Below are 22496 nucleotides of genomic sequence, written 5' to 3'. Positions count from 1 at the left end.
AACGCTTGTAGAACGTGACTCGGATCAGAATATTCACCGATTTAAAATTGCTCTAATCATATCTTGATTCACATTGATTGAAGATTGGAATGGCGATTTGGAACACCGATTCTGGGTTGGGAACACCAACCGGTTAACTGATAACAAAATACATGTTTTCATATTGGACTGAACTTTTTTTGCAAGATCTTTCTTTCACTTACCGTGTAACATGGATTCATATTAGATTGAACTATAAGGTTTTGTTGACTGAGACTGACACCGTGGTCTTGTGTATCGAAAATCAGATTGTTTTTCGTTAGTAACATATGCGTTGCTAAAAGATTAGAACAATTCAGTCGGTGATGGTAGTGATAAGCGGTTTTAGTCGGGAAAGGAGAGTTGTAGCAAAGAATAAAGTGGGAAGGAGGGGATGATGATGAGTAATGACACTCTTACTTGCTGACTAGGAAGTGGTTATCAACTGACCTTTTCATTTTCTAAATAAAGATTTTTTAAAACTAAAGAAGTTGAGTTTATACCTTAGGATGTAAAAAAAACATAAAAAACATTTTAAAATATAAAACGATAGTTGAGTTACAATAACGTTAACCCTAATATATCTCTTAAAAAAAACATTAACCTTAATATATCTGTATAATGCTTACTTATAAAATAAGAAAAATAATAATTAAAAGAATATTTAGTATAAGAAACAGGGCAACAGTAAAATTACATAAATGTCCAATACACGCAGGGTTGTTAATGCCTATCAGTATCAGGACCTTTTTGTACTTTTGCAACCTGCCCCTGTCTTTGCCCCGTTCGCACAACCCTCGTATCTCTCTTGGCTCATTGTGAGAAATTTTTTGGAGCTCATCTCTCTCAAATTTATCGATTTCACTGTTTTTCATCTAAAAATCCAAAAATTAGGGTTATTGTTCTCTTTTGCTTCAATTATTCCAAGTGGCCAATCGTTAATCTCTAGTTTCCGTCATCTCTTTTACCCATCTAGGGTTTTGCAGATCTAAATCCAGTTACAATTCAACATGTTTTGGCATCTTACAGCTATCTCTGCTTCGTCACCGGTAAGTTAGAAGAACAACACGATTTGTTTTTATTTGCACACAAGTTGTTGAAATTTAATCTGAAATTTGTCAATTACCAAGTGTTGTGTTTGTTGTGATTTGTGTTAGTCGTCTTCTATTCTTCCTTTCGAATAGATCTTGTTATTATGTTTATTGACTAATAAATATGCCTTGGTGAGTTATTGGACTCGTTAGAGCTTAAAGCTAAGGTGATTAACTCTATGAAAGAAGTACCACTTCATTTCATATAGTTAAGCATCGAAGTAATAATGATTAAGTTTCATTTAATAACTTACGTTATTTATGATCACTGAGTTTTTGTCATATGTTCAGATTGAGTCTATCTTGGACAAAGAAAGTTTCACATTGGAAGAGCTCTTGGACGAGGAAGATGTCATCCAAGAATGCAAAGCTTTGAATAGTCGCCTCATCAACTTGTAATTCCACTTTTATGCTAGTAATTTAGACTCATCTTCTTTCCTCCACCATCTAAATGAGCTAATACTTCCCACAGTTGTGATATTTCCATCTATTAAATTGCAAATAAGATGACAAGAATCTATGTCATGAATACTTAAAGAAAATCCCTGTTTTCAGCTTGCGTGACAGAGTCCAAGTTGAACAATTACTTCGATATATCACAGAGGAGCCTCAAGCGGATGCTGATAGCAAACGAATTTTCAAGTAATCCATTGTCTTGTTGTATACAATATATATTTGGATCAAAGATGGTTATGTCTAATAACTTATTGTACATGTTTAGGTTCCCTTTCATTGCTTGTGAGATCTTTACATGTGAAATTGATGTGATCTTCAAAACTTTAGTGGAAGAAGAAGAGGTTTCTGAGTTTTATTTATATGATGTCGTTACATAAATACATGCTTCATTACATTCTCTCACATGATTTCCTTCTTCAAACCCAAAACTTGCAGCTAATGGATCTACTTTTCTCATTCCTGGAGCCAACCCGTTCCCATAGTGCCTTGTTGGCTGGGTACTTCAGCAAGGTATGTTCTTTAAAGCAAGGTGCTTCTTGCATTGAATATAAGTATTATCATCTACTGTAAAGATCAATTGGAGAAAGGGCATTTTGGGTAACTATTGGTTGACATATTTTCTTCTTTGTCATAGGTTGTGATATGCCTCATGTTGCGGAAGACAGTTCCACTTATGAATTATGTTCAAGTGAGTAAACTTATCTTCTTGACATTCCAGCTTCTACTTTCATTCTTGAATATATCTTTTTTGATCATCACACTTCACATTTAACTAATTATTCTATATGTCAACAGGCGCATCAAAATGTTTTCCAACAGCTAGTTGATTTGATTGGAATTACATCAATCATGGAGGTTAGTAAATTTTCTATCCAACATTAACTGTTTTACACTTTTACTTTGAGCTTTATGATTTCTATAACTTAAAAATAAATGATTACTCTGTTCCTTTTTCTAAACACAGGTCTTGGTAAGACTTGTTGGAGCTGATGATCATATGTATCCTGATTCTGTGGATGTGATGCAATGGTTAACAGATAGCAATCTGTTGGAGATGATTGTGGATAAATTAAGTCCATCAGTGAGTACAATTACAATTTCATATTCAAATTTCAATATATGTATTAATATTGATTGTTTATATCTAAATAATGACAACAGAGTTCTCCTGAAGTACATTCAAATGCAGCAGAAACTTTATGTGCTATAACTAGAAACACATCATCTCCTCTCGCCTCTAAACTTTCTACCTCAAGGTTAATATCTTCATTCCTCTAATATATTATATTATAATTTCTGTTTAATGACTATATATTGTTTTTAATGTTTTTATCTCTCCCAGTTTTGTTTCAAGGATTTTTGGTCATGCATTGGAATTGGATGATTCACATTCAAAATCTGGACTTGTGAGCTCATTGTCTGTATGCATATCTTTATTGGATCCAAAAAGATCATTTCCTTCACCTCCATTTTATTCTTTTCGTGGTCATCATGTATATGAGTCACCTGTTCAAGTCAATCAAGAAACTGTAGGAGCAATGTTGCCTCAACTCAGTGAGTTTTGTGCATATTTTTTTCATGCTTTACAGAAAACATGTGCTAATTATTTTCAACTAACATTTGCTTTTTTGATGACATGTCAAAATTTTCAGGTGACTTGTTGAAGTTGTTAAACGTGTCACTTGATGAAAAAGTCTTGCCAACTACATATGGCCAATTGAAGCCTCCTCTAGGAAAGCATCGGTTAAAGGTTAATTTTTTTTTTTTTAATAATATTTTTTTGTCTTTTTTAATAGCCATAAGTAATAAATATCTACTTGCAGATTGTGGAGTTCATTGCAGTTTTATTGAAAACTGGAAATGAAGTTGCAGAAAAGGAGCTGATCAGCTCTGGAACCATACAAAGAGTTCTTGATCTTTTCTTTGAGTAAGCCATTAATCATGATCTAAATCTAATTAATTAACCTCTATATATGGTGCATATTTTAATTGTTGAATTTACCTAGGTACCCTTTTAATAATGCTTTGCATCATCACATTGAGAGTATAATATATTCCTGTTTAGAAAGCACAAACAATACTGTAATTGATCATCTGTTTCAAGGATGTGGTTTGTTTGCCAAGATTCTTCAAACAGAAAATAATCCCTTCCTTTCTGGAGAACTTAATCAGGTAATTAATTATTCTTTACTTTAAAAATCCATATAATGTATTTTTTTGAACGAACCTGTAACAATTTCTATTATTATTATTATATATATCAGCCTACATCATTGGCTTCCGGAAGAAATCCACTCAGAGTTGGAAACATAGGACACATCACTCGCATTGCCAATAAAATCATGCAGTTGGGAAACACTGATACTCGCATTCAGATGCATATTCAGGTGTTTTTTTATCTATTATAAATTTGTAAGTAAATAATTATTTTGAATATAAATATTATGTATTTAAATGCTTGTTGTGATTTAGGAAAGTAGCGAATGGAATGAGTGGCAAGCTACAGCTCTACAGGATCGGAATATGGTTGAAAATGTTTACAGATGGGCTTGCGGGTGTGTGTTTCTAACTTTCTATAATTCTATAACATCGTATTTTATTTTTTTATAAAAATATTATATCGTATGTTTTATTTATTTGATGTATATATATAGGAGGCCAACTTCAATTCATGATAGAAATAGGGATAGTGATGAAGATGACATTCATCATGATAGAGACTATGATGTTACTGCTTTAGCAAATAATTTAAGCCAAGCATTTAGATATAATGTCTATGACAATGAGGAAGGTGAAGAGGTATATTATATTATATTATATATGTCTTCAAAATTCTAAATTAAAAAAAATTTAAATGCGAATGTTTATGCTTTTTATTTACTCTTTATTTATATATCAGGGTCATGGGACTCTTGGGAGAGATGATGAGGTACTAAATCTTTCATTTATTTGTTAATTATAATTTTGTATATTATATTTATAACATTTTACTGTATAGGAGAATTATTTTGACAATGAATCTGCTGAAGTTGTGATATCATCCTTGAGACTGGGTGATGACCAAGGGAGGTAAAAGAATCTAGAATCATCTATAAAATATAAATAGCAACAAACTTTCATTTTTCATTGATTTTAATATAATAATAAATTAATAATCTTTTTTTTTCTTTCCTTTCAGCAATCTGTTTACAAATTCAAATTGGTTTGCTTTCCAAGACGATAAAATGGGGGGAGACACAACCGCCACGTCACCGGAAACAATGGACGAAATCAACTTGAACGGGGCGGCAACCACCAATGAGGATCACGACGACGTGGTGGTGGGGGCGGATGAAGATTTTCTCAATATCAAAAATTCCAATAATGCCCCTACCCGAAGCCCAAACCCGTTCAGTGAAGACTATGTAGAAAACGACGAAGATTTATTTGCAGACAGACCGATGCCCGAATGGGTGGGATGGGAAGAGCCGTCAAATGTTGAAATCCCGGTTCCGGTTCCTGGGTCCGGGGTCAACCCGTTTGAAGAAGATTACAATAATACCCCTGATGTTGACATTCCAACACCAGTAGAAACGCCAATGCCAACGCCAACGCCAACCCCAACGCCGGTGCCTTCGTTGTTTGAAGAAGATGTGGAGTTTGTAGGGGTAGAATTGGAATTGGACGGGTCGGAAAAGGCGATGGATAAAGCGCTTAAGGAAGGGATTGTGGGGGAAGCGGGGGCGTTGAAGAGGAAAGTTGTACCTGGTGGGCCCGAGAAAGAGAATGTTAGTGACCCGAAGGAGTTTAATGATAGTAATTATTGGAGGGTGGATCAAGAAATTGCTGTTTCTGAGTGACAGTGACAGCGATAGTGATATGATATGACAGGTTTTGTATTAAAGGGGATGGATGGATGGATGGATGTACAAAGTATAATTTTGTTGAAAATGGACATAGTTGTTGTTGGGTTAGGTTAATTTGGGATGTTGACAACTTGATTATTATTACTTTGGATGTTATTTTCTCTTTGTTGTTTCTAGATATGTCTTTTAACAGATTATGGGGAGGTTTTATACTTTTATTAGTTTATATTCCTCCCTTTGTATTATTATTTTTGTATTTTTGGTCATCTACATTCTACAAGACATCATTATTTACATTTCCTAGTTGTGTTGGAAAAAGTTTATTTTTATTTAAATTATGGTTGTATTTAATCCAAATTATAATTATAATTAGCCACACATTTGAGCGGGCTGAATTGTTACACGTGGACAAACAAACGCTCAAAACCACCCCTCACGCTCGGAACCTTCTCGAATCGTGCTCCCCAAGTAATCACCAGCGCCTATAAAAGCAAACAAGTTTGGGTTTTTTTTCTCATTCTAAAAAAATCTGTTTATTACGTATTGGGGTTGGGGATTTTGTTTTCTCTGAATCGAACAAAATGATCGAGGTGGTGTTGAATGACAGATTGGGGAAGAAGGTTCGAGTGAAGTGCAACGAAGATGACACAATCGGCGACCTGAAGAAGCTTGTGGCAGCTCAGACGGGAACTCGCGCCGATAAGATCAGGATTCAGAAGTGGTACACTATCTATAAGGATCATATCACTCTCCAGGATTACGAGATTCACGATGGGATGGGGCTTGAGCTCTACTACAATTAAATTTCATCGAATCATGTAAGAACGCTTTATGCGTAACTAGTTTCATTGTTATCAACATTGCTTATGGCCTGATTTTTGTTTATCGCTATCAATTTTAGGGTTTGGATAGAGGATATCGTCAATCGGTGTTTTGTAAGTTTGATCTGGATCATGTATTACTGATAACATGAGTTTTCATTAATATGATCATGATATTATGGTTTAGTCATGTGATTGTGCCTGTTGCCTTCTTCAAATAACTGATATATCGTCTATTGTTCGTCAATTTTATGTTTTATGTTGATTGAATAAGTTTTTGATCGTTAACAATTGGCAACAAAGCATTAGCCTACTTTGCATCCAAAATTATGAAAACTGGTTGAAAATGAAACCAGGGTTGAGATTCATATTCTCGTAAGATTAGATCCAAAAGCAATCAAAATGAGATTTGATGAACAGAAACAAAGAAACAAGAAGTTGTCACAAGAGTGCTATAAGAAGTTACTGAGCATTCATCTATCCAATAATAAGAAAATCAAAATGGAGGGAGTTGCAAATAGTTGACAATTTTCCAAAATATGTATGTACATTGTTTCTAACTTTCTCGTGGTGTTTTGATTGCATATTTCTCTTTCCCTCAGCTCATTTACATTACCACATTTGCAGTCTTTGTATTTTGTAATACTTGTTTGGGATTGACAGTTAACTACTTTGTAAACCAATTTTGTAGGGGTGTTTAAGTTTCTTGTTTTGTTATTATTCGTAAAAATACTTATTGGTAATTTTAGTGTTAGTGTAATAGGAATTAACACAGAGTATCAGATGGAGATTTAAATTGTGACTTAATACAAACCGGATGATGTGGGGTACACAATGCATACTTGCATATAAAACAAGTTTGATCCCCAAAAGTAACTACATAATTTGAGACATGGAATGCATATGAAAAACATGTTTTAGAATTAAACAAAGTAAAGTAAATAGAAGTTTGGGTATGCTCGGTGACATCTCAAGCTGCCTAACAGCCTGAGTTGTCTTTTTGGGTGGTTTTGGTAGGTAGCTCGAGCTGTCTGGTTGTTTTCTAGCAACCATTTCTTTTAATCGCCTATTATGTAATTTCAGTTGATATTATCTGCTTTTTCAGATAGATAAGTGTTTATACTTGTATTTTGCTTATTTTGGAAATCAAAGTATTTGAAACTTTGATCACAAATTTTTTGATGGTGAACATTTGTATCTTTGGAAGTATAATAGCTTTCCCCCCTTTGTAAAAGATTTTTGCGAACGATGATTATGGACGCGCTTTTAAGAGCTTTGGAGTTTTGAGCTTTTAGGTTTAAAGAAAAGCTCAGTTTTAAGAAAAATAAATATTATCTGAGAGTATGAGATTAAAGGATGTTTTTTGTAGATTAGCTGAAATAACTAAATTTTAGTTGAAAAATAATGTTTAATAAAATTTGTTGATAACTAGATGCTAAGTAGTTATCGCGATTGAGATTTCAATAGTGGTCACGTGCCGCTATTTGAAATCGTGTTTATCGCGGTGGTAGAGCAGTGGTATAGCAGTTTTATAATATTATGTATAATTTATATTATATATTTATACAAAATTTATATATTAGATTATTAATACTATATAAAATTAATATCATAAAAAATCATATAAAAATATAACATAATCTATATATAATATTTTAATATAATAATATAGAAACTAAAAAGTGTGAAAATGTCATCGCAGCTCAAGTTGTTCGTGGTTTCTATGTACAAAAACAGATGAGAAAAGTGTAGTAGGCTAGTTAAGAAAATAAAGATTTATTACTGAAATAACCCACAATCATTTTTTTCTTCGTTAAAGTAGCCCAATATGTACAAAATTGTAAAAGTGGGTGTAACGTTGTTATAACGCTAACGAGATTCACGGTCAATAGCGCCGCTGATAGCGTCACCGTTATTCGTAAACGCTATTTCAAAATAACGTTTCAGTAACATCGCAAAACATTATAGCGCTGCTATAGCACTGCTATAGCGCGCTATTGATAGCATAGACTAGATGACATAAAAGGACTTTAGCGGGAAATGACTATATAAGAGTATATTTGCACTTTATGGAAAAATCCTCATGGATTTATTATCTCAAATGGTTTAAAAAAAAAGAATTTAATAAACTAGTTTAATCGCCTCATCAAAGACTATATTGCAATAAATTCGGTTTACTCCAAACACAACCTAAAGTTTTTATTTTAGAACATAAAGTTTTTTTTTTTTTTTTAAATCCAAAATAAACTTTAAGTATCATACATGGCTATTGTAAGAAAATTACTAGGTGTGTTTAACAAAACTAAATGATAGTTAGTAGCTAGAATCAATAACTTTAATATGTTATACAAGTATTTGATAAAAATAACATAAAACTTTTGATGTGTGTAAAATTACATAAAAGGGCAAGAATCTAAAATTAATGGCAATTTTGCAAATTGATTAAGAAAAGCTTAATATATATTTTTTCTGAGTTTTTCTTAAATACTACATTAAAGTAATTTTTAAACTTTTTAAAATGATCACCACTAACCACAAATGTAGCAATATGATGGGATGTGAATGTCATCCTATGATAATGTGGTGAAATATGGAAGCACCACAATATACTCCGGGTGAAATATAGTCACCACTACACCATACCCACTTTTTTATATATATATATATATATATATATATATATATATATATATATATATATATATATATATATATATATATATATATATATATATATATATATATATATATATATATATATGCTCTACCTCTCTTTACTTCAATTAATTAAAAAAACAATAATAATCAAAAGATAAAAAAGACAGTCATGTTTAGTTGTGAGTATACCAATTTAATATGGTTTTGTACGTTGATAGGGTGACAGTGATATCACATTCATTATATTTATGGTTAGTGATAACCACTCCAAAAGACCTGTTGTTTTTTGTTTTGTTTTGTTTTTTTAAACAAAAAGCTAAAAACTCGTGCTCCAAAACAATTTTTTTTGTTTATATCGAGTTTTTTGTTAAAGTTAAAAGCTAGAAGCTCCAAAAAACTCGCTGACAAACATAGTGGTTCTTAAAATAATATGTAGCCTAGCCAAATACATTTACACAAATAAAAACAACTCCGGCTTCCGGCTATTTTTTGCTAAACATACCTTAATGTTTGAAAAAATCCATATGAGAAAGTTTACCAATTGAAAATAATCTAATATTAAAGAGATTTTAATGTCATGCATTTTAGATGATTGAAACTTACAACACGTTAGATAGACTGAAATTTACAGGAGCATTAAATATGACCAATATAGAGCTCAAATACAAATACATGCCTCTAGTGTACACACATGCAGTTTAGTTTGAAACATTATGCAAGTCATTCTAAGGATATAAACACTTCTTATCAAAGATTTTACAAGTTTTTAACTTTTTGAGTACTTTTGTTACCAAGTTCAAGCCTTGTAATTTTATCTTTTGGATCACATAAAACATATAACCAAACACTTAACTTAAAAAAAATCCTACCCCAAATGTTAGATTTCTCCTAGCACAACTCCACTCATCATCATTGAAAGAATCAATATATCCATTTTGCCAAAATTGTGAACCAAAAATCAAACAAACGATCACCTATTTAATAAAATCATAACAATCATCTAATTTTCTAAGTCTTACACAAGCTCAAAAAACAACAACTAACAAAAAATCAACTAGTGTCTATTAAATTGGAGCTCCAAACTTTCTTTTTAAAATAATCATCATTCACTCCTCCCCCCTTCATCCTCATCTCCACCACCTTCCTGTGAGAGTTTGAATGCAAAGCCGGGACAAAACTCGGGCTAGCCGCCGGGCGGTACTCCGGGAACAGCCGCCCGGATCTGTAGCGGACCCCACACGCATTACAAAGTGTTTTTGGGCCCATTGGGCCTTCTCTCCATTGTGGGGTTTTAGTTATCTCACAATGGCTACATTTCTTGTTTTCATTGTTACCATTTTGTTGTTGACCAAAATTTCTTCTCTTTTTCTTTTCCTTGACTTTTTGAAGAGGGATTGGTAGAGTTGACTTTGACCATGGATTCTCGGTCAGGGTTGACCTTGCCCGCTTCGTTCGAGTCCTGACCGGAATTGCTATTTCGGTTCTGAATGAGATTGTTTTGCCTGCTGAGCTGGACATTCTGCGTTCAAGAACTGAATCAGGGCTAGGCGCTTCAAAGGATCTTGGTTTTGATTTTTTTAAGGTTAAATCTTCTTCTTCATAAAGAATTGGCTGATGAGGTTTTGTGTCTTTCTGAGGATAAAATAGTCAACAAACATATAAATAATTAAATATTCAAGTATAACAAATACTAAAAAGTAAAAAAAGAAGACCTCAGAAATAATCAAAGGTATGAAATTACTTACAAGAAGACAACTTTCCGGGAAGGAATCTGCAGAGCCACCACCACCACCACCACCGCCATTGACATTGCCGACTGGTGGCGGGAGAATCTCTTTGAAAACCTCCGACGGGATAGGACCAAGTTTCTCCGCCCAATCTTCAACAAGAGCGTCTCCTTCCAAAGTCTCAACAGGGTAATCCAAGATATTAAGAATGTCACCCAAATAATCATCATCATCATACACCTGAGGATAATAATCAGCATCCGTATACATTCTACTCTTATCCTGGATGATAAACGGATTATAATTGAAAACAGAGATGATCAGAAGAGCCAAAAGTTGATTCATCTTTTTCTTTTTTCTTTTGGTTTTTCTTTTTCGGTTTCTTATTCGTATGATTTTACTTCAAGTATGTGACTTGTGGAAGGAGAAACGAATCGGTTTATATAACTGATGCACAATGCACAATATTATCAAGAAAAAGTCAAAAAAACAAGGATAATTCATGTTTGACTTCGTGTATATCTCGTGAGAAAAGGTAAGCTATCAATTGGTAATTATACGTCATCGAGATCGAGATTAATAATAGATAATTTCACATATGGAATGAAGTGTTTCTTTGATTTAGGGCTCGTGTTAAAAAATCAAATGACTTTTTTTATAATACAATCCGATTTTTCAGTAGAGATAAAAGTTAACCATCTTGGGATTTAACCAAAAACCCTAAAATTAAGCAAACACAAAACCAAGCCAAGATTATAATATCCGTAAATCAAGCATGCATTGTCCGAACGTTATCTCTTCGACAAATATAAACTGTATCTATTCATGGAAACTTAGGATAAAATAATACCCCCAAAAAACTTAAAAGTAAAAAGGAAAGTTTCGTATTCATGACGTAAAACGGCGTCGTGATAAGGGTTTTAGGGTCACACACGGGTTTTGATTTTGCCCTAGAGTAGTAACACGACAGCGACTCAGAAAATGGGAAAGGGGCGTTGCAGAAACAAAAAAGTGGAAACGCTAACTTTCGTCAGCCGTCTTGATTAACGAAACAAGTGACACGGTTGGAGAATCGAGAAACGAAACCTCAAGTTCGCGAAGAAATTCGAAAGAAATGTAGCGAAAATGGAGAAATGAAAACTCACCTGTGCGTCCATGGCGGAGCTACGTTTTTACAGCATAGCAGTTTTGAAGAATTTACAACGAGAGAGAGAGAGAGAGAGAGAGAGAGAGAGAGAGAGAGAGATGGTTGGTCTGCGTGTGTAAATATGAAGGAGATGGTGGAAGTAAATTTTTAGGTTTAGGGAAAGGGGGGAAATGGAGGTGGTGGAGTAAATAGGTGTGATGGTGCATGGGATCACATGGTGGTCCACACTGTACCCGATTAAATTTTGTACTCTCCCAAAACATTAAAAGCAACATTTTTGTTTTTTCATTGTGTGTGAGTTGTGGACTATATAACAATAAAAATAAATTTAAATAATATAATAACTTGAAAGGATACAAAAGTTTTATTTTTGTTCATATTAAACGTCTAAACGTTAGACTCGTGAACTTACGTAGAAAGAAAAATAAATATTAAAGTTTAAACATTTAAAAGTTTGAATTTATAAAAAAATAGAAAATATTAAATTATTAAAATTAATGTATTTTTTTTTTTAAATTTAAATAAATAATTTATATAAATAAACAAATAAAACTAATAAGACTTTAATTTAGTAATTTTGAAATTAAAAGAAAAATTTATTAATAAAATTAATATATATTTATTATTATATTTAAATATACGTAGAATTTAATCAAATGAAAAAAAACCATAAAATAACATGTGGAGAATAAATAAAATGAAAATAATAAGAAAAAAGCTTGTGACATAATGCATTAGAAGATGATAAGTGAAAAAATTATTTTTATTTATTAGGAAGGATTTGATTATTGATTTTTTTGTGCTTGATTTATCTATAAATTATTTTTAAATATTTATATTTTACCTTTATGACCAGCACAACTGGTCATAAAGGTAAAATATTAACGTTTTCAAATAATTCATAGATAAATCAAGTATTAAAAAAATTTAGTAAATAAATATAAACAAAATTAAAAGTGAATTACCTTTTCTAGTTATTATCTAATAAGTATAAAACTATGTATATCAAATGTATAAATACTTTTAAAAAGGCACATCCCCTTTACTTAAAAAAAAATACTTGGCTTATTCACGCACAATAACTATAAAATATAAACTAATCCAAGCATTAAAAAAAACTTATACTAATCTGAACACTTTTTTTTTTTATTTTTTTATTATCACCATATAATCTAATAAACCTTTTTTTTATCAGAAAATGTTTATTGAGTTAAATAAGCAACCACAAACAACCCTTAATAAACTAAAATTTTCATGGTATTTCAAATGTCATTTACTAAAAGCAACATGAATAAATCTTGTTGTATCCATCTTATAAATAAATTTGTGTCTTATTATCCTTTAATGAAATTTTGTCACCAAACATCGACATTGGATACTCAGTAATATCTTTTAACTTCCTTTTTGGAAAATATGGAACATGAAAAACGGATATAACTTCTATCATCATATAAGTTGTGAAACTGAGGTCAACATACATGCTTGACATAAAGTAGAATCATTATTCATAAAGAAATCAAATGACCAGAAACTGGATGTTAAAAAACTAGATGACATAGGCGACAAAAACGCTAATGCCAAAGAGATAGAGCAGGGGAAACGAGTGCTTGTGGATATGTTTATGTAACATAATAAAGGATGATAAATTGAAAGTATAAAGAATTTTCAACTTTGCTCACATTTAATCACTAAATTTTTTTCTTGCTTGATTTACCTATAAATTATTTGAAAGTTTTCACATTTTACCCTTATGGCTGGTTTTTGATGGTAATAAGGGTAAAATATGAATGATTTCAAATAATTCATAGGTAAATCAAACACAAAAAGGTTTCAACTACTAAATGTTAGACCTGGAAAAACCTTACACTATACACCAGCCCGACACGAAATTAACAGGTTTGGGTAAGAGATTTCAACACGTTTATGTAAACGAGTTGACACGATACGATAATTAAACGGGTAGGATTAGGGTCAAACCTTCAACTCGAATATGAATCGAATATGACCCATTTAATTATATATCATTTCTATAAATTTCATATTTTTTATAAATATATTATATATTATAGACGTGTAGTGCGTCAAACTCAAGAATTAAAGTAAAATTTAAACTTTCAAAATAACTTATTTTTACTCATCCTCACCACTTATACTATTTGCTCCCCAATTATAACTCTTTCTATTTTGCTTTCTAAACTTACTATGAATTTTGTTATTCCACCTCCTGACTCCGGTGTTTCAATTTACATTTTCACCTTCCCGTCTCTTACTTTCCAACCTTTTAAAATGTTTCAACCTGACATGACACACCATATTTAAAAGGTCTAAACCTTAACTCGAAACCCGACACGAAAATAAACGCGTTGACATGACACAACACGTTAATTAAACGATTTGGGTTAGAGTCAAGACCTCTCAACCCGTTTAATGTTTTGACACGACACGACACGACACGTTTGCCAGGTCTACTAAATGTGAACAAAGTTGAAAGTTCATTACCCTTTCAAGTCATTATTTTTTAACAACTGATTATATATAAAAAGGCTAGCACAAGCTAGCAAAACAAAACAATTAGTTCATGAAGGGATTCTTTATCCACATTTTACAAGCTTTATGATTCGTATAGCGAAACCAATTATAAGAAAACGAAACTATAAAATCAAACAAAAACTATCTCTTATACTTCTCGTTTCCAAACACGATAGCATTCTGGTATGTCCACAACACCAAATGAGAGCCGCACAAATTGTCTCCAAAATCGTTGTAACTAATACCTTCATTTTATTACTTCTTTTCCTAGTTTATTTTTAGTTCATTCCATCTCATTTTAGTTAATATCTATGCATATTTTTCCCTTTTTGTTATTTTTCACCTTTATCGGGTACTTTCTAGTCTTTTGAGCTTAATTGCAGGAATTACCAAAGACTATTCGACATGGAGGTATGAAAGGAGTGCGGGACCTTTGGAGGCTTACGGTTTGCTTGTGAACTTGAAGTAATGCGATTGGGCTTGTTGTCAACATGATCAAGAGAGCATGTTGGACTTAATTTTTGGATAATGAAGATGATGGGGTGAAGAGAATTTGAGCTATGGAAGATCAAGGAACCAATGAACCATCTTAGAAGAGTTTACAAGGCATATTTGGGCTATCAAGAACCTTTGAATGTGGATTGGACCAAGAAATAAAGGAGCATACTAGAAGGCCAATCAAATAGGCCAAATGGCCCACTCAACAACATCCACGTGGTCTGTGTAGATTAACAAATGGTCCGTGTGGATCGTGCTGTGAAGAATCCCGATTTTAGCCTTTTGCCTCTATTTGTGGAAAGTTGGTGGAATACTTTTGGGTAACTTTTGGGTCCAATTTTGACACTTTTTACTAGAGTTTTTGAAAAGAGAGAACTTAAGAAGAACACAATACTTTTTGCTCTCTAGAAGACCTTGAAGATTTGGAAGCTTGGAGCATTTTTCTTTCATCTGTACATCTCGAACAATGTTTGGTACCTCTAAAGCACTTTGTATTTCTTTCATTTTGGCCATTCTTGGCTAGATTTATGTTTGGTTGATTAAGGTTTGACCCACGGATGATTAGTTTCTTTGAAGACTTCATATTATCTTGTGTTTGAAATTTATGGAAATGTTTTCTAGTCAAACATTTTCTTGTGTTTATTTGTCTTTGATCATGAGCTTGGATGAATGAATGCTTATTTTGTTGACTACGTTCTTGGTTAAGTAATGGAACCTCAAATTAGTAAGCAAAAAATGGTTTATATGTTTGTTTTTATTTCATTTAAACCATGTAAATGTTTCCTCCGTAATGATAATGTAAGCATTTAATTATCTTTCGGACTTGGTGACTCTTAAAACTTAATACTAATTGATTTTCACAAGATTATATGCTTCATGGGTTTTGTGACCTTAATTATTGAAATGTTTTGAGCTCCTCTAACCATTTTAATAGCAAAAAAGAGTTAAGGTGATTTGTGCTTATGAATTGCTATAGCCAAGTTAAATTAAATCAAAGGTGTTGTTCCATTTAGTCTAATGATAAGTTAACTAAGATATCCATGGGGTGTATTCCAAAATCAACTAATTTTCCTTCATGATCTTAAATCAAATTATCTACTTGATTATTTGTCGTCTCTACATTCTAGCATAGTTTTAACTTTCTCAAACAATCAAAAAGATTTAAACCCCCCATTTTACTTTTATTTTTGTTTTACAAGTATTTGGACAAGTGTAACATCCGAATTTCCAGGTACCATATTTAAATTGTTTATTTTGAGTTATGAGGAGGGTCTCGACGAGTTGATGCCTAGCATCGTCAAGTAGGATCGCGATTTGCTGACTGGATTAATGAACGGACTCGATGAGTCGATGGGTGGACTCGACGAGTCCGCGCTGTGGGTGGAAACCCTAAATCCTCGGGCCTGTGCCCTATTTAAAGGACCTTATGGCCCTCATTTGCGGCTATCAGTCTAGAGAGAGAAACCCGTGACATCCCCAATTTCTCGGCCAGAAAAGACCGATTTGTTTATGCTTTGTTTTTAAAATCAGAGTAATCTTTTAAAGAAAACAGTTGCGGAATTTGTTCCCAAAAACAAAATATGATAAAAATTATCAAAGCATTTCTTTAAAGAAATATATTTTCATTATATAACAAAATCTCGGGATGTCATGTTCAATACAGACCAAAAGCATAAACAGAACAAAATAGACCTTACATGGCCTATAATCCAAAATCTCTCGTCAAGTCCACCAACTTATACTCTTGTGCCATTACCTGTAATGCAAAGAAAACTGAGTGGGTTAGGATTGGGAGCCTGGTGAGCATATAGGGTTTTCAACACACAATAATATAATTATCATATTTAATTTTCAAACAATCAATTCAAATACCCACCTCCATTATCTCCATTTATTTCTTAAAGATTTATCCTAAGAACCAATTACCCTTCTCCCATTCATTCCTAAGGATTGCCCAAAGGAACTGGCACAATGTCTAGTGCTGCCAAGGTTCTTAGATTACCTCTGGTGAACACGTAATTCACAATAATTAATGAACACCTAGTTCAAGAACACCTAATGAACACTTAGTTCCAATATTACCCAATGAACACCTAGTTCACAAACACTTAATGAACACTTAGTTCAATTATCCATGATGAACACTAAGTTCAAATATCTAATGAACACTTAGTTCGAATATCCCTGGTGAACCCAATCACCTAAGGAACACAGAGAATGAAAGCTCTTAGTTCAAACAACGTGATAATAAAGTATATCTCGATCTTGCAAAACCACTAATATTATAAACACATATAAATTATATTTCTAAAACAATATATCCCATCCCGTCGATCCCCACATACTGACCCTATACTATGATCTTACGAGATCTAGCCTATGGAATCGATAACAAACTGACAAAGTTGCTTCGGAAATTCCCTGGCAGCAAACGAGGATCAATAAAGATATCAAATGAGGGGAATGGAATAAGTTTCACCACGAACCTTCGTTCGTAAAAGAAAGAACCACAAGACATGTTAAGTCAGGGGTAGTTATCTAGATAATAATGCCTAGGTGTGTGTGACATCCCCAAAATCTCGACCAGAAAAGACCGATTTTCATTTATGCTTTTAAAATAATTTCATAGTAAATCCTTTTGATTTGAAAGAGTTGCAGAATTTGTTCCCAAAAACAAAACGTGATAAATCAATGTTTACCAAAGCATTTCATAAAAGAAATGTATTTTCATTATATAATCAAAACTCGGGATGTCATGTTCCGATACAGACCATAAAGCATAAACGATAACATTACAAGTCATTCAACAAATATATACATATACAGACTTGTAAACAAAACAACTTGATGGTTCATCCATCTTATGCCCTTGCGCCACTTCCCGTAATACAAATAAAACTGAGTGGGTCAGGCTTGGGAGCCTGGTGAACATATAGGGTTTTCAACCCACAATAAATAATTAAATTAATTTTCATCAACATACAATAACCCAATTACCCATTCCCGTTATTCTCACTTTATGTCCCTAAAATAACTAACACAAGGGACCTAGTCTAAGAATATTTTATCGGGGTGACAACACATGCTTCGGGGGTTCCTCAGCAATATAAGTCAAATAAGGCAACCATGAGGGGGATGGAATACAGCGAATGAACACCCAAGTTCATTAACACCTACAGGTTATGAGCCTGATAGCGTTCCACTGGACTGTCTAGAAAAGTCCGTGGTCATCATCTAAATTCCGCTAGATGACTGGGTCAAAACAACATCGAGGCCTCTCATCTGTTTATTACACACCAACTATCTACCCATGTTCTACCCAACATATTAGTAGATAAAACATACATTTTTATACATAGTATCAAAACCTGTATAACATGCTCAATCAATACATTTTCCACATAACAGATGAGGCACACACACATAACACGTATTTCATAGAGAAATAATCAGATCTATAAGATAGAAGAAAGTGAATATACATTCACACACATAGCAACAAAATATACACATAACACGTATTTCGTATAAAATACTCCATAATTATGCATTAGAAGAAAGTAATTACACTCACTTGATCAGAAGATGATCGGACAGCACTACGACTTGTAGAAGTAGTATTCTTCGGCAGATCTGGAAGATCTTCACAAAAACCGGACTCCTTGCGGGCAGAGCTTCGGCTCGGGAATATTACTTCTCGGGATCTTCGGAACCTCGGGACTTGCTTCGGGGCTCGGGAATGATACCGGGGCTTCGGGATAATTCTTGCACGAAAAACTATGCAAAAAAGCGAGAAAAAGAGAAGAAATGAGCAAACTACTCGGCTGCCCTCGACACCCTTTTATAGGGGCTGGAAGGTCGATTTACGCTGTATAACACCCCCCTCTGGCACGTATCACAATATTGTCCGCTTTGGGCCACTCGGCACGAGGACTTCCCAGGGGGTCACCCATCCCGGTACTACCCCCGCCCGAGCACGCTTAACTGCAGAGTTCTTATGGGATCTGCTGCCCTCACGGCTTTAAAACGCGTTGTGATAGGGAAGGTACACGAGGACTTCCCAGGGGGTCACCCATCCCGGTACTACCCCCGCCCGAGCACGCTTAACTGCAGAGTTCTTATGGGATCTGCTGCCCTCACGGCTTTAAAACGCGTTGTGATAGGGAAGGTATCCACACCCTTTATAAGGAATGCTTAGTTCTCCTTCCCAGCCGATGTGGGATCAGATCTAACCCACTTTTTAGGTGGGTTGCACCTGATCCTACATCGACTTGGAAGGAGAACGAAACATCTACTTATAAGGGTGTGGATACCTTCCTTGTCACAACGCGTTTTAAAGCCGTGAGGGCAGCAGATCCCATAAGAACTCTGCAGTTAAGCGTGCTCGGGCGGGAGTAGTACCGGGATGGGTGACCCCCTGGGAAGTCCTCGTGCCGAGTGGCCCAAAGCGGACAATATTGTGATACGTGCCAGAGGGGGGTGTTACAAATGGTATCAGAGCTAGGGCACGGGTCGATGTGTTCGATAGGGACGTCGAACCCTATAATGGGGGGTGAAGGTGGGTTGCACCTGATCCTACATCGACTTGGAAGGAGAACGAAACATCTACTTATAAGGGTGTGGATACCTTCCTTGTCACAACGCGTTTTAAAGCCGTGAGGGCAGCAGATCCCATAAGAACTCTGCAGTTAAGCGTGCTCGGGCGGGAGTAGTACCGGGATGTGTGACCCCTTGGGAAGTCCTCGTGCTGAGTGGCCCAAAGCGGACAATATTGTGATACGTGCCAGAGGGGGGTGTTACACGCTGGGCGTTACGTGGATAGGATCGCTGACTCCCCCCTTCAGATAATATCGAAAATATTTAATAAACTTCAAAAATTCATATCTTCCTCATAGGAACTCCTTTTTCGACGTTCTTTATATGCCCGCGTAGGTGAGACTATGATCTACAACTTTCATTTAGACTCCGTCGGCTAATTTTGACTTTATTTTTATTATTTATTTTTAGTATGCCGGGACAAGAAAACTCTGTTATAAAATCATAACTTCTTCATCCGACGTCCGTTTTCGCCTATCTTTTTATCGTTTTACTACAATTAATAAGATCTTCGATTCTCATTTAGATTGTTTCGGCTAAAAACCGCTCGGTATCAAATCGAGTATTCGGGCTGCATACCGCTAAGTCGAAACTTCGAAAAATCATAACTTCCTCATACGAAGTTAGATTTTGGCGTTCTTTTTATCCACGCTCTCGGTTTAACAAACTCTACGAATTTCGTTTAGATCACTAAGGCTAAATATTGCTCTAACGTAAATTTCACTTTTTGCGTCATTCAGCGTTGTTGGTTCTGTCGCGAAACTTCGACAGGTCATAACTTCTTCGTTATAACTCGGATTTCGGCATTCCTTATATCTCCAGAATCCTTGTTTCGAGCACTACAACTTTATGTAAAGATATTGAGTTTATTTTACACTTAAATTTTGACGCTTATTTTATTCTTAATTAATCAAATCACATAATTAAGTAATTAAGCACAAAACACATAATACTCAAATAATACGCTCTTATTATTTCAAAACGGGTTACAAAGGTTAACCTAGACTATTACATCAACGAAAAATGCCTAGCCTGGAAACGCGGACATTACAGTGTGGTCCAACTATCATGAGGTATTATACCGCCAGACTCTACCTATCTCAGCATCGAACTTTGCCTAGCATTGGCCTGAATACATGAGGTATTTAACCCCCAGACACACCCTATCCAGCAATATAACACCAAACATACCTAGCAGTGGTCTATTACTGACACACTTTACTAGGTAGTCTACGAAGTTCCCTTAATTACTTCGTGAAAGAAAACGCTCACATATGAAGCTCGGTCGATCACCTCATAAAAGAAACGCTGACTCCAAAGCTCTTTCAAAATAAAAGTATGGGGAAATACTACTAGAGTACTCCCGTACGCTCCCGTAACCGACACACAAAATTGTCAAAAAGACTTTGTACATGATAATACTTCTGGCACATTATAGTACTTTGGTATGCGAAAGAATCATACCCGAGAACATAATAGTACCTTGGCACAAGCAGCACCCAAGACACAGATCTTTGAAAAAGACTTTGTACATAAAATGTACTTCTGTACGTAGGACGTACTCCACCGATCATCAATCTCACAACACACGTACTTTTAGTAAGAGGCTACCCAATGTCCAAACTTAATTGAACTAAATATCCCTATTTAAGTCTTAACCCATCCCTAGGCAAACCTACAATGCTTATAATCAATTTTCGATATTAACTCCGTTTAGGCAATGCTAAATAGTGTATACTTAACACAAAGTTTTAAGTAATAATATCATATATTCACATCTTAACACATATTGAACCATAACTGATTCGCACGTTGTATATGATCAAATATATCTAACCCGTATTTCGGACAATAACAAATACTTTACATGCATATGTATATTTCATACTTTAATCAATACACGTATAAAAATCACATTCCTAAAAGGGACTATACGCATGATACCTTATCGTATGAACACATAATTCAAAATACATAATCCGTACTCCTGGATCTAAAATTTACCTCCTTACCTAATCCATATTCCCGGATCTAAAACTAATCTCTTGGTTTGATCCATACTCTCGTATTTAAAACTAACCTCCCGACCTGATCTATACATCCAGATCTAAAACAAGTTTATCTCTTTATCCTTTTATCTCCTGGTCCAACCTACCTTTTATCACCTACCAACAACCTCATCTACTCATGTTCTACCCAACATATTTTTAGATACAAAATATTTATATAGTTTAACTCATTAAAACTTATATAATTCATCCATTCCACAATCATCTCAAATAAACAACAAAATATTATACACGTAGCACATATTTCATAGCAAATACTTAATATTTCTGTGTTAGAAGAAAGTGACCACACACTCACTTGATTAGAAGATGATCGGACAGCACTACGGCTTGTAGAAGTAGTATTCTTCGGTAGATCTGGAAGATCTTCACAAAAACCGGGCTCCTCGCGGGCAGAGCTTTGGCTCGGGAATTTCAATTCACGGGATCTTCGGGGCTTCAGGACTTGCTTCGGGTCTCGGGAATGATACCGGGGCTTCGGGATAATTCTTGCACGAAAAACGATGCAAAAACGCGAGAGAAAGGGAAGAAATGAGCAAAGAACTCGACTGCACTCGACTTCCTTTTATAGGGGGCTGGAACAACGAATTATGATGGGCGTAATTTGAAATTATGCTGGGCATAATGAGGATAGGGTTGTTGACTCCCCCTGGATAATATCGGATATTATTTATTTAAATTAAATACCGAAAATATTTAATAAACTTCAAAAATTCATGTATTCCTCATACGAACTCCGTTTTCGACGTTCTTTATATTCCCGCGTAGGTGAGACTACGCTCTACAACTTTAGTTTAGACTCTATCGGCTAATTTTGAATTTATTTTTATTATATTATTTTAGTAGGCCGGGACAGGAAAACTCTGTTATAAATTCATAACTTCTTCATCCGACGTCTGTTTTCGCCTATCTTTTTATCGTTTCACTACAATTGATGAGATCTTCGATTCTCGTTTAGATTGTTTTGGTTAAAAAACGTTCGATCTCAAATCGAGTATTCGGGCTACATACCGCTAAGTCGAAACTTAGAAAAATCATAAC

At 34.3% G+C, this 22496-nt stretch overlaps 2 protein-coding genes and 1 pseudogene across 5 annotated transcripts; 2 read left to right on the top strand and 1 right to left on the bottom strand.

Annotated features, from left to right (window-relative positions):
• Positions 1–730: 730 nt before the first annotated feature.
• On the top strand, positions 731–5706 carry LOC145036823 (uncharacterized). 2 transcript variants are annotated; one of them, XM_078985327.1, is made up of 20 exons: positions 731–836; positions 995–1067; positions 1401–1504; positions 1665–1751; positions 1831–1906; positions 2001–2075; positions 2200–2253; positions 2361–2420; positions 2530–2646; positions 2727–2821; positions 2908–3119; positions 3218–3315; positions 3389–3492; positions 3572–3737; positions 3830–3952; positions 4038–4120; positions 4220–4364; positions 4465–4494; positions 4564–4634; positions 4744–5706. In XM_078985327.1, the coding sequence occupies exons 2-20, from the start codon at positions 1029–1031 to the stop codon at positions 5402–5404; spliced, it is 2400 nt and encodes a 799-aa protein (XP_078841453.1). In that variant the 5' UTR covers positions 731–836; positions 995–1028; the 3' UTR covers positions 5405–5706. The 2 variants fall into 2 exon arrangements, with proteins under 2 accessions (XP_078841453.1, XP_078841443.1); XM_078985317.1 differs by having other exon boundaries at positions 778–1067.
• A 204-nt stretch (positions 5707–5910) lies between these two features.
• On the top strand, positions 5911–6421 carry LOC145036838 (ubiquitin-like protein 5 pseudogene; annotated as a pseudogene). The gene is made up of 2 exons (XR_013678551.1): positions 5911–6228; positions 6312–6421. The product of XR_013678551.1 is annotated as a ubiquitin-like protein 5 pseudogene (transcript).
• Positions 6422–9847: 3426 nt separating this feature from the next.
• On the bottom strand, positions 9848–11944 carry LOC145036809 (GATA transcription factor 11-like). Of its 2 annotated transcripts, none has more exons than XM_078985299.1 (3): positions 11762–11944; positions 10635–10898; positions 9848–10521 (listed from the first exon to the last, which is right to left on the bottom strand). In XM_078985299.1, the coding sequence occupies exons 1-3, from the start codon at positions 11771–11773 to the stop codon at positions 9940–9942; spliced, it is 858 nt and encodes a 285-aa protein (XP_078841425.1). In that variant the 5' UTR covers positions 11774–11944; the 3' UTR covers positions 9848–9939. The 2 variants fall into 2 exon arrangements, with proteins under 2 accessions (XP_078841425.1, XP_078841433.1); XM_078985307.1 differs by having other exon boundaries at positions 10635–10856; positions 11762–11943.
• Between the last annotated feature and the right edge of the window lie 10552 nt (positions 11945–22496).

This window comes from Lactuca saligna, chromosome 1, assembly GCF_052625555.1.
Source record: "Lactuca saligna cultivar CGN05327 chromosome 1, ASM5262555v1, whole genome shotgun sequence".
Classification (NCBI taxonomy): Eukaryota; Viridiplantae; Streptophyta; class Magnoliopsida; order Asterales; family Asteraceae; genus Lactuca; species Lactuca saligna.
Note: the sequence above shows the minus strand (reverse complement) of the source record. Positions and strands in the feature narration are given on the sequence as shown.